Source organism: Alexandromys fortis, unplaced genomic scaffold, assembly GCF_014885135.2.
Source record: "Alexandromys fortis isolate MF-2015 unplaced genomic scaffold, M_Fortis_MF-2015_v1.1 scaffold_1, whole genome shotgun sequence".
In the NCBI taxonomy this organism is placed as follows: domain Eukaryota; kingdom Metazoa; phylum Chordata; class Mammalia; order Rodentia; family Cricetidae; genus Alexandromys; species Alexandromys fortis.
Window position 1 is genome coordinate 15,585,148 of NW_026067927.1, and position 12,178 is coordinate 15,597,325.

Here is a 12,178-nt window from a genome sequence, read left to right on the forward strand (position 1 = left end):
AAGTCCCAGGTAAGCTATTGGGATAGAGAAGGACTTCTTTCTAGATGTCTGTTTCCTCTAGACAAATGAATCTTTTTTATATAGTTTAAGTTTTTGAACCTACTTGTGCATAAAAGTTTTCTTTCTTTTTTATTTTTTCCCCAACTAATATTTTTATTAATTATTTGGGAATTGCATACAATGTATTCTGATCACATTTGCTTACTACCATTCCTCCAAGGTCAATCCTCTGACCCTTGTGCCCTCCCCCCCCAAAAAAAAACTTCACCACATCTAATTTGCGTTGCCCATATATTCACTGGAGCACGGTCAAACTCCCAATGGTCAGTCCTTAGAGAAAACTGAGTCCTCACCCTGCCCCCAGAAGCCATCAACTGTGAAGAGCTATATATTTTAGCATCTTTATCACAGTTGTTTTTGTGTGGACTGTGACAAATGAATCTTGATATAAAAATGTGTAAAGTATTTAATGCAGCAGGGATTCAATGAAGGTTTTAAAGCAGGAGAGAATACTCAAATAAAATGTCACGCCTCAGCTCAAAAAGTAAGGATTTCAATACGACTCTATGTCCCTGTCACAGAAGAGCCAAATTCTGGGGCTGGAGAGAAGATTTGGTGCTTAGGGTCATGAACTACTCTTGCAGAGTTTGGTTCTCAGAATCAATGTCAGGCCTTGTGGTGCTCTGAATAAAAATGGTCCCCAAAGACACATAGGTAGTGGCATTATGGGAGGTGTTGGAGTAGGTGTGGCTTTGCTGAAGGAAGCATGCCATGGGGGTGGGCTTCAAGGTTGCAGAAGCTCAAGCCAGGCCTAGTGGTTCACTGTTTTCCTGCTGCCTGTGCAGAACCTGTAGATCCAGATGTAGAACTCTCAGCTACCTCTCCAGCACCATGTCTGCCTGCGTGGTGCCATGCTTCCTGCCATGATGACAATAAACTAAACCTCTGAACTGTAAGCAAGCACGATTAAATGTTTTCTTTTATAAGAGTTGCTGTGGTCATGGTGTCTCTTCACAGCAATGAAACCCTAACTAAGCCACACCTGCAAGTGTAGCTCCAGGGATCTAACACCCTCCTCTGAGTGCGTCGGCACCTGCACTCATGTGCACAAGTCCACACACAGACACAAAACTAAAAGACAACAACTGTCATACTAGGGAAGTGTTTGGTGACAAGAGCACACTGGAAGGTGTCCTTGCTGTGTTTCTGCGAGGAAGGAGGGCACTCACCTGGTTGGCTATGTTCATGTCTTTCTGGACAGTGTCCGAGAACTTGGCTGCTTTAGTAGCTCCAGACTTGAAGAAGCTTTCACTCTCCCGGGTTCTCGTGTGTCTGACGTGGCTTGCTCTGATCAGAGAAGAAGGGTACAGCCTCAGGTTTGGATGGGGACAGGAGACACTACCTGTCTGCTTGAGGACCTTTCTTGGCTCTGGGGGTAGGAGAGGGCTTTCCTTTGTCCAGGAAGGTACCAGAGTGGCACCGTGTCACCTTGACCTCACTGAACAATTGTGAGGAAGTGACACGGGTAATGACACTTGTGGAATACAAATCACAAGGATTTTGAAAAATACTTCAAGCAAAGTCCACGTGTTCAGGCTTGGTTCCCCAGGAAGACACTATTGGGATGCCCTTAGTTCACCGATATTCCCTCTGTGGGTTGGAGGACCCCAGCCCCTTCTTCTCCCTCTCTTTTGCTTCCTCTGGTTGACAATTCCAAAACTAGGGGCACAAGTCACTCATTCCTCTTGTAAATTTCCTATCTGAGCTCTTTGGTTACAGCAAGGGAAAGCTAATGACAGAAACAACAACAACAAGAAAACATACAACAGTAAGGAAGTGGACAAACAGCAGGCCTGGTGGGTGCAGGCCCGCCAATTCCAGCTACTTGGGAAGCTGAAGCAGGAGGTTTGCAAACTGGAAGCTTGCCTGGGCCACAAGCAAGTTCTAGGTCAACCTGAACCACTTCATAAGATGCTGTCTAAAATGAAATAAATAAAAGGTGGGCTGTGGGTGAAGCTCAGTGGTACAGTGCTTGCCCCTGTGCTCACCCCTCAGCACCATGAACAGGAAACAAGGTTTTAAGGGCTGAGTTCACTGAGAAGCACTACTTTGGAAATTAGTCATATATATAAAAGCTTTACCCGATGTCATTGTATACATGAAATGATGAATTGCGTCTCCACGTTTTCATGTTTATAGCCATGACATGTATAAATAATATGCCAGGATAAATAATAGCTAGGTATAGGTTTTGGTAACTTGACATCACTTGAAGCCAATGGACCCAGTTGTTGGTTTGTCCAGAGACTACTGTACCTAGAGTGTGTAGCTATATTTGAGATGAATCTTAAATATTTTGAAAATCTTATGTATTCATTTACTTGTTTGATGATAGAAACACATCTGAGCTTCAGCCCCCTCATGTGTTTTGAATTCATGCAAGCTAAAGTGAAAACAACTAAATGCTAAATAAATTAATTAAAGTATTTTAAAATATTTATTTGCTTCATCCATTCTTCCATTGAAGGACACATTAGAGTACTACTCTGCCATAAAAAACAATGACTTCTCGAATTTTGCATGCAAATGGATGGAAATAGAAAACATTATCCTGAGTGAGGTAAACCAGATCCAAAAAGAGGATCATGGGATGTACTCACTCATAATTGGTTTATAGCCATAAATAAAGGTCACTGAGTCTATAATCTGTGATCCTAAAGAAGCTAAATAAGAAGGTGAACCCAAAGAAAAACATATAGTTATTATCCCTGCTATGGGAAATAGACGAGATTGCTGGGCAAAAAATTGGGATCTTGGGGGTGGGGTGGGATGGGGGTAAGGGGAGATGGGGAGAGAAAAGTGAGAAGGGGAGGATGGGGGGAACTTGGGGAAACGGGATGATTGGGGATAAAACAAGGTTGGATAGAGGAGCAGGGAATCACATAACTTAATTAAGGGAACCACCTTAGGGTTGGTAAGAGACATGAACCTAGAGCGGCTCCCAGGTGCCCAGGGCAATGTCCCCAGTTAGTTCCTTGGGCAGCTGAGGATAGGGAACCTGAAATGACCCTATCCTATAGCCATACTGATGAATATCTTGCATATCACCATAGAACCTTCATCTAGCAATGGATGGAGATAGAGACAGAGACACACACTGGAGCATCGGACTAAGATCCCAAAGTCCCAATGAGGAGCAGAAGGAGGGAGAACTTGAGCATGGAAGTCAGGACCAAGAGAGGTGCACCCATCCACTGAGACAGTGGGGCTGATCTATTGGGAGCTCACCAAGGCCAGCTGGACTGTGACTGAAAAAGCATGGGATAAAACCGGACTCTCTGATCATGGCGAACAATGAGGGCTGATGAGAAGCCAAGGACAATGGCACTGGGTTTTGATCCTACTTCATGTTCTGGCTTTGTGGGAGCCTAGCCAGTTTGGATGTTCACCTTCCTAGACCTGGATGGAGGGGAGAGGACTCTGGACTTTCCACAGGGCAGGGAACCCTGACTGCTCTTCGGACTGGAGAGGGAGGGGGAGAGGAGTGGGGGGAGGGGGAGAGGGGCGGGAGGAGGGGGAGGGAAATGAGAGGCTGGGAGGAGGCAGGAATTTTTTTTCAATAAAAAATATTTATGTGCACAAGTGTTTTGCTTGCATGTCTGTGTGAGTACCATGTGTATGCCTGGCACTCATGGAGGCCAGGAGAGATTTTCAATCTGGAACTGGAGTTACACACAGTTGTAAGCCATCATGTGGGTGCTGGGAACTGAACCCAAAACTTCTGCAAGAACAGCAAGTGTTCTTAACTACCGAGCCATCTTTCCAGCCCCCAAATAAAAATAACTTAAATCAAATATAAATTATGGCCACCAGAAGCACTACTAAATCACAACAAAAGAAACTGTGAGGTGGTTGAAACCAAACTCGGAAGAAAGAGATTTTAGGCAATTTAATCCCAAATTTCTTAATATGTTCACACTTTGCCAGTATAGAAAAATTAGAGCTGAAGAAAATAGAAAACTAGCAAAAGCAGCAAGAGGAGTAGGTCTGTTACTAAAACATCAGAAAGTAGAAAAAAAGAAAGAAAGAAAAATCCAGGTCAATGCAGTGTGGGAACTAGTCACCATGCAGCGTGGGAACTGGTCAAAGCTACCTTCAAAATTTGCTTCTGAGGAAAACAACGAAGCAGTTGGAGCCAAGTGCCCCCAAGAGCTGTCGTTTTCTGCTTTCCTGACAAGAGACACACGTTGAAGAAGAGAGTGTTGCTGTGGCAATCAGCTGTTGTCAAAGGGCAAAGGCAGGAATGGCACTTGCTGGGTGAAGGCACTATTCTGCTTTCTCTTGCCTACATTTCCAGGGTACCCATTGCCACCCCCCCATAGTGAAGGCATAGTTAAACCTTCTTCTGGTGTAATTTTCTTCTGTCTGTAATCATCCGTCAATGCCCTGCAGGATGGCGGAGAGGGCAATGGCTTACCAGTATTTTAGCACACCAGAAACACCAGGACAACACATAAAATCCTGTATCTTTCCATGGAAGACTTTGCCCCATCCATGAGAAAGAGTCTCAGGTAGCTCAGGCGGGCCTAGAACTTGCTAGGAAGTCAAGGATGATGCAGAACTATGCATCCTTCTGCCTCCACTTTCTGAGTGCTGGGAGACAGGGATGCACCATCACACCCACCCCAAAGAGTTGACATTGCTCATCTAAAACTTATCCTTTTTGTGATGGCAGCTAGAAAATGCATGAAATCTGACCAGAAAATGTGGTTCAGAACCAACTCCTATCGGTGATTTTCCACATAATTTTTCATGAGACAGTTCTAAACCTGAGCGTCTTCATTCACACAAGGGGATGGGTGGATGGAGTTACGTAAAGTATGTCACAGCTCTTTGTAGCGGATAAAGCGCCAAGCCAATAACTTGTCTTACATCTTCTTTTGATGGATCGGACTCTCCCCTGTCAGCCTGTAGAGGGCATATTTGAAGTCTGTTATGCCTTGGTTTTCTATGGTGAAGGTGGTGCTTTTCCTGGTCCCACAGATCAAAGCCCCGAAGTTGATGATAGAGGAGGGGCTGATGGTGAATTTGGAGTACACTGCGTTCACAGAAAACTTAATGGGGATGCTGGCAATAATTTCACCTTCTGGGAGGCTGGGGTCAATAATCTATAGTGGGAAGAAGGTTAGGGAAGACGTTAGTCAGTGATGCAGCAATAGAATTCCCATTAGCATCCCCTTGCCTGCTTTCACAACTGGTGCCCTCCCTGAGGTGTGTCTGACCTTTGGTATGTCCATGGGCCACATTCAGCCAAGGAGAGTTATGAATTTTCCCTAACATAAAATTATAAGCTTACTTTAGAACATCATGGAATTTTAAAAAGCTTTTAAAACTGTTTTTTGAGAATGTCCTACATGCCCACAATTTATTTCAACCACATTCATCTACCACGTCCCCCTCCAACTCCTCCTAGACCCTCTCATATCCACTCCCCAACTTCATATTCTCTCCATCTTAAAGAACCCTTTGATTCCGTTAGTGCTGCTCACAAGCATATGGGAGTGGGCTATCCATGGAGCATGGCCAGCCACTAGAACTCAGACCTTAAAGACAACTGACTTCCCTTCCCCGAGCAGCCATCAACCGTCAATAGGTCCTCAGTTAGGGGTGGGGGCTTGTTTGGCTCCCATATATAAAAAACACATTTTAAATATAAAATATGTAATATTAAGAAATATATTACATACATTATATATATTCCTGGTGACTTCAGGCTGCTGTCCTGACCTACCTGTGCCTGTTAGTTGGACTGCCCTCTGGTGTAGTGTCTTTGGTTGTCACCCAGGCTATCCGCCCTTCACCCCTTCTTTTCATCAGGATGCCGACAGTCCTGACAGCAAGTCAGCCTGTTTCTGTGTGCTCTCTCACCTGGCAGCGTAGAACAGGTTGGTACTCAATTTTCACTTCCTTTTTGGCACGAAAGAACACCTGGACGGTTGTGGGCTTATCTGCTGAGGTCAGCGAACCCCTTTTGGGTTGGACTGAGATCATGGAATTTAAATTTGTTGGCAAAACCCCTAAGGAGTCCACAGAGAAGCTGGAAGATAAGAGCAAAGAATCAATTTAAACCACTATCCAGGGATCCCATGAAGCCAGAGAGGACAGACGGATCTGTTGAGGGCCTGCCTGTCTCTAGACCTTTGTAGCTATCATGCCAAGCAAAATCCACTATGCTTTGTATGTGTATATGAATACATGTGTATGTTCTTGCATGTGAGGGTACATATATATGTGTGTGTGTGTGTGTGTGTGTGTGTGTGTGTATAGGTGTGGAGGACAAACATCAGGGGTCATATGATCAGATATGATCAGGGGTCATATCTGAGCTGGTATCCACCTTTTTATTTTTTCAAAGACAGGTGGATGACCTTGGCCCTCTTCTGCCTCTACCTTGTGATGTCTGTGCTATTACACCTGTTTCCACACTGTTGGAGATCAACCTCAAGGCCTTGCGCAGGCTACCCAAGCACTTTACCAACGGAGCTGCACTCCTAGCCCCTGGTTTTTATTTGTTTGGCTTTGTACACATGCTTGTGATACATGGGTGTATTCGGATGTGTGCATGCAGATATGCATGTATGTGTGGAGGCTAGAAGGCAATATTAGATGTGTTCCTTGATTGCTCTCTACCTTATAAGACAGGGTCTCCTAGTGAACTCACCACTCACCAAGTTAGCTAGACTGGGTGGCTGGAGAGTTCCCTCCTATGCTAGGCCTACAGATGCCTGGATTTTTAATGTGGGTACCGGGGATTTGAACTCAGGTCCTTACACCAGGGCAGGCACTTTACTCACTGAGCCAGCTTCTGGCTTCTATTTCCCTCCCTCCCTCCCTCCCTCCCTCCCTCCCTCCCTTCCTTCCGTTCTCCCTTCCTTCCTTTCTTTTTAAAAAGATTTGTCTATTTTTATGTGCATTGATTTTTTTTTTTTGCTTGCATGTATGTTTCTGGGAGGATATCAGATTCCCTGCATTTAGAGTTACAGACAGTTGTGAGCTCCCATGTTGTTGCTGGGAATTGAACCGGGTCCTCTCGAAGAGCAGCCAGTGCTCTTAACCACTGAGCCATCTTTCCAGCACCACTTCTGATTTCTTTATAAAAAAAGTTCCCAGACATACTCTTTTTGTCAAGAGTGGATGTGGACGGTTGCACATGCTCCACGGGATTCAGGTTACCTGTACACGATCTCGTATTTCCCACGGTTCTTCAGTTGAAGGGGCTGCTTGACTTCCTCCATGACCTTCAGAGTCCCAAAATCCAGACCTCCTTCAGCTCCTACAGAGGCCAGGATATGAGGTAGGGGTGAGTGGGCAAGGGAGCCAGAGCAGGGGTTTCCTTATCAAGTTTACATGGACAATCATTCCATGGTGAAGACTTTAGAGACCTTCTTTTCTGAAAATTCTGTGGCTGGGAACACCCTTTGTAACACTAAGTCTTGGCAGATAAATCAAAACCTCCTAGTGCATCCACACTGCCCCCTAGAGTTTCTGTCCCGAGGAGCCACTGGCTTTTCCTGACTTTCATTAGCTAAATTATCTTGAAACTTTATTTATCTATTATTATTATTTTTTAATTATGTGAATGTATGTGTATCTGTGTGTGGGTATATGCAAGTGAGTGCAGAGGCCAGAGATGTGGGTGGGGTCTTTCTGCAGCTGAAACGACAGACAGTTGTAGGCTGCCTGCTGTGGGTACTGGGAATCAAGCTTGGGTCCTTTGGAAGAGCAGTGTATGTTATTAATGTTGTTGTTGTTGTTATTGCTACTATTCTTATTTTGACAGGGTTTCTCTCTGTAGCTCCGAGGGTCCTGGATCTAACTTTGTAGACCAGGCTGGCCTCGAACTCACAGAGATCTGCCTGCCTCTGCCTCTCGAGTGCTGGGATTAAAGATGTGTACCATAATGCCCAGTGTAGTGTGTGTTCTTAACTTTATTTCACATGTACCTGTGCACTAGATACAGGTGGACCCATCAGAGGCCAGAAAAGGGCACTGGAATCCCTGTGCCTGGAGTTATGGACAGTAAAGATCTCTCTAGGTTAAGACAATGGCACCTGACTAACATGGAGCTCTAATGATCTTGCTGAGGAAGAGACCCATCAGAGAGAGGGGGTGTCATGGAGAATCAGATGCTCAGGGGAGATACACAACCCAGGCACTAGGAAAGCATTCAGGCAGCATGTCACTGGACACCCATTCTAATCCCTGGGACCTGTGAATACACAACGAAGGGGACTTGATGCAGCAGGTGGACTTGAGGCTGGTGATTGGCTGCCATTAAATGTGGAGACTGACAGGGATTATCCTGATGGCCCAGTGTAACCACGAGGATCCCTGTAAAAGTAGAGGGGGACAGCAGAAGTGGAAGAACCAGGGAGATGGCAGCATGAGAAAGAAGGGCCTGGTCGGATATTGCTGGCTTTCTAGATTCAGAAAGGGGACATAAACCAAGGGATGTGCGCAGCCTCTCGAGGCTGCAAAGCTGTATCCGTCATCACCTTGATATTCACCTAGTGAGACCCAGTGAGACCTGCTTTTAACTGACCTCAAGACTATAATACACTGTGGGTTTTTTCCTTTTCTTTTCTTTTTTCTTTTCTTCTTTGGAGACATTGTTTCTCATTAGATAACCTAGGCTGGCCTTGAACTCAAGAACCTCCTGTCTCGGTTTCATTAGTAATTAGTGTAAATTGTTTTAGGTCAGGAGGTCTGTGGCAATTTGCTACGGTAGTGACAGAATAAAAAATGCAAGCAGGAGGAGAAGCTTTTACTGTCAGCTTCTCAGAGAAGAGCCCTGAAGGTTTGATACTGACGACAGTCCCTCGCTATCCTCCACCAAGGATACTGTCATTTGCAGTGACGTTGCCAACATCACTTTAGAGTATTACATAATTGTTCCCTCCCCCATCAACCCCACCACCCTACTAACAACACACTGAGGTCTCTCCACCTGGGACTCTCTACACAGACAGAGGCAACGTATAAACAGCCCCCTTTTAAGGGCTCAGCAAACCTTTGGGGAAGGTGATGTCCAAAGCAATATCATAGGATTCTGCAAAGACCAAGATGTTTTCGATCTGAACAACACCGACAAGATTGTCTGCATCCAAAACCTGCCAGGGAAAAAGAATTCTTCAGTGAATTCTGAGACCCACAAAGTGTCTGGAGTCTGAAACACATAGCATGTAGAGGGAACTCGGCAGCAGACATGGTAGGAAATCTAAGTTCTGAGAACTTCAAAGTCAGATTTTCTAACCTTACATTTTAAGTCCTCTTTCTCTGCTCACTTAAAAAAATGCGACTCTTCTGTTCTTTGTGACTCAATCTGTAGAAAAGTGACTAGATTCTTCATGCAGAACACATGCTTAATGTTTCTGTTTTGGAAATTCACAGTGTTTTAGCTGTGTGATCATGGCCACCTTCAGATCTGTGGCCTTTAGTAGCTCACTGATTCTGTTCTTGTCACTGTTGGGGAATCCATCCTCCCTGCCCCCAGGAGCCACTGAGTTGGTGCCAGATGGCAGAGCAATCTAATTCTCTCTAGTAGACTGTCAACCTTGGACACTAACCAGGAGGTGGTAAAGGGCCCCTTAGTCAGGGCAAGAGCTTCTGGGGTGATCCAACACTCTGCCATCTTGCTCAACACTCCAGTTGAAAAGCAAATCCACCAGTTTGCATTCTATGTGCTTAGGTGCAAGGAGAGATTTGTAATTGTCACTAAATTTAAGATTAAAAAGTTTATTTTTAAAACTATGTGTATGTGTGTGGGTATGCTCATGTGGGTACAGATGTTCACCGAGGCCAGAAGAGGGTGTTGGACTCTGGAGTGGGAGTTACAGGCTATTGTCAACCACCCAAAATGAGTGCTGGGGACAGAACTCAGTTTTTCTGTAAGAGCAGCATGTGTTCCTAACCACCAAACATCTCTTCAGCGCCCAAGTATCAATTCAGAATTTCTATCTTTTCTTTTGACACACATTTGCCAATATGGTTGTATCTGTGGGAGGAGAACTCATTAGTACAGTGGACTTCCTGTGTCTCTCTAAGACTATAGGAGACAGACAGGAGGATGCCCTCTGATGATGGAGACAAAGGCCGGAGGGACGCAGGCACAAGCCAAGGCATACACTCGTAGGCCCCCGAAACCAGAAGGGACAAGCGAGGGTTCTCCCCTGGAGCCCTCAGAGGGAATGCAGTCCTGCTAGTTAGTCTTCAGAACTGGGAGGAGGATGGTCTGTTGTTTTGAGTCATCTAGTTTGTGGTGGTTTGTCACAGTGGTCCTCAGAGACTAAACAAGATGATGCACAAATCAGGGGAGATCCTGCATGACGGAGCTCACATACCAAGGTCAGCAAGCGGATTGACATGAGAAAGGAGTGGGGCTCTGAAGGATGGAAGGCACTGAATGGTTACACACACAGCTGATTCCCTCAATGGGACATAAGTTAAGCCCACTTGAGGCAGCGATGTCTCCAGATCTTCAAGCAGGTACCAACGCCCCACAAGGCCTAGAGAAAAATCCCCAGCAGGGGTGTAGCGGTGTCAGGGGCTTCAAGCAGGAAAGAGCTTACACCACATGCTGGGAGTCGATGATTAAAGGTGAGGGTGGAGCGAGATGCAGCAGAGACCAAGGCATGATCCTCGCTGCTGAGAGAGGAGAGCACGATGCCCCGAGAAGTGTGAGCAAGCCCATCTGCTTGCAAAGATCCTTGTCACTTGTGGGAATACAGGAAAGGCCCAAGTCCAGGTGGCCTGACCGAGGGTGGCATCAGCAGTGCAGACCAAGATGGCGGTGGGAAGGAGATCCCCTCGGAGACAGAACAGGTGAGGATAGTTGGGAGGACTGGATTGAAATTAACCCCACCAGCACGAGTAGGGCATTGAGATGGCTGTCAGGTACCAGCGGGGAGCAACAGGTGAAGGTGAAGGTAATGAAAGCAAACAGGATGGATGACCAGGTTTGGGCTATGAAGTAAGGAAAGTAATGTTTACTTAGATAGCGTAGCATCGTTCATTCATTCATTTCACATTCTGTTGAGTATTCTGTTTTTGGAGGTAAGAAATCAGTTCTGAGTGATACTGCCTTTATTGAGCTTGCTACGTGCAGAGCAAGATACCATAGACCGAGGTCAGTGGGAGTATTTAATAAGAATGTGTGTGTGTGTGTGTTTGTGGTGCGCGCGCGTGTGCACACACATGCCCATGCATGCACATTTGATATTCAAGTCTGTGGAGATGCCACTTCTCACCTCAACCCGAATGGCCTTCTTAATGTTGACAGGTTTGGTGGGCTGGAAGTGCACCTGCAGCCCAAACTCTCCCTTGGGTGGGATGCTGGCCTGCAGCACAGACACAGTGAAATCGTCGCCAAGGTGCTCCAGGCTGGAGATCCGCCAGGCCACAGATAGGGGTGTGACATTGCGGAGAACTACTGTCCTGGATTCTTTTCTGCAGAAACCAAAAGAGATTTGATCAAGTTCAAATAATTTTTCAAATGTCAATTTATCTCTCTCTGTTTTTCTCCACTAAAATTATATAATAGGGAGAAGAATCAATAACTTTTTTTTAGATTTTGGAGACTGAGTCTCATTATGCAGCCAGCCCTGGCTGGGACTCACTATGCACACCAGGCTGGTCTTGAACTCACAGAGATCCTCTTGCCTCTGCCTCTTTTGCTGGGGTTACAGGTGTGTACCACCACTCTTGACCCCAACAGTTTCACTTTTAACGGTGATTGTGTAAATCTTCTTTAACTCGTCTTGTCTTTTTTAAAAATTTAAGCTGCTTAGATCATGAGGGATGGGCAGATTTACATGATTTTAATTTTTTTCATGAAAAAGCTATTTCAAATGATCTCAGATTAACACCATTTAAAACTTAGAGAAAAATCGCAAGAATCCCTCTTCGTCCAATTGATCTCGCCTTCCTTGTAGCCTCATATTCTCTCTTCTCTATCATTTTCCAGAACCATTTGAAATGAAACTGCAGGTAGTCTTCAAATCACTGGGTACACATTTTCTAAGAATGAATAAATTTAATAAATCAAGGGTTTTCACCATCATAAAGACTTTTTATTTGGTTCATAGTTCAAGTTCAACTTTTATCTTTTTTTCTATTGCTA

General features: G+C 45.2%; 1 protein-coding gene across 5 annotated transcripts in view; it reads right to left on the reverse strand.

The window, feature by feature from the left end:
• Hydin (HYDIN axonemal central pair apparatus protein) overlaps window positions 1–12,178 on the reverse strand; it is a 326,725-nt gene that overhangs the window by 53,936 nt on the left and 260,611 nt on the right. For all 5 annotated transcript variants that reach the window (XR_007592102.1, XM_050144333.1, XM_050144331.1 and 2 more), the window contains exons 53-58: window positions 11,307–11,505; window positions 9,071–9,170; window positions 7,234–7,333; window positions 5,929–6,097; window positions 4,933–5,168; window positions 1,230–1,347 (exon numbers count right to left, since the gene is read on the reverse strand). Coding sequence is in view for 4 of the 5 variants with exons in the window: in XM_050144333.1 (XP_050000290.1) it covers window positions 1,230–1,347; window positions 4,933–5,168; window positions 5,929–6,097; window positions 7,234–7,333; window positions 9,071–9,170; window positions 11,307–11,505 (922 nt within the window). In the remaining variant the exon portion in view is untranslated. The remainder of the gene's footprint in view (window positions 1–1,229; window positions 1,348–4,932; window positions 5,169–5,928; window positions 6,098–7,233; window positions 7,334–9,070; window positions 9,171–11,306; window positions 11,506–12,178) is intronic.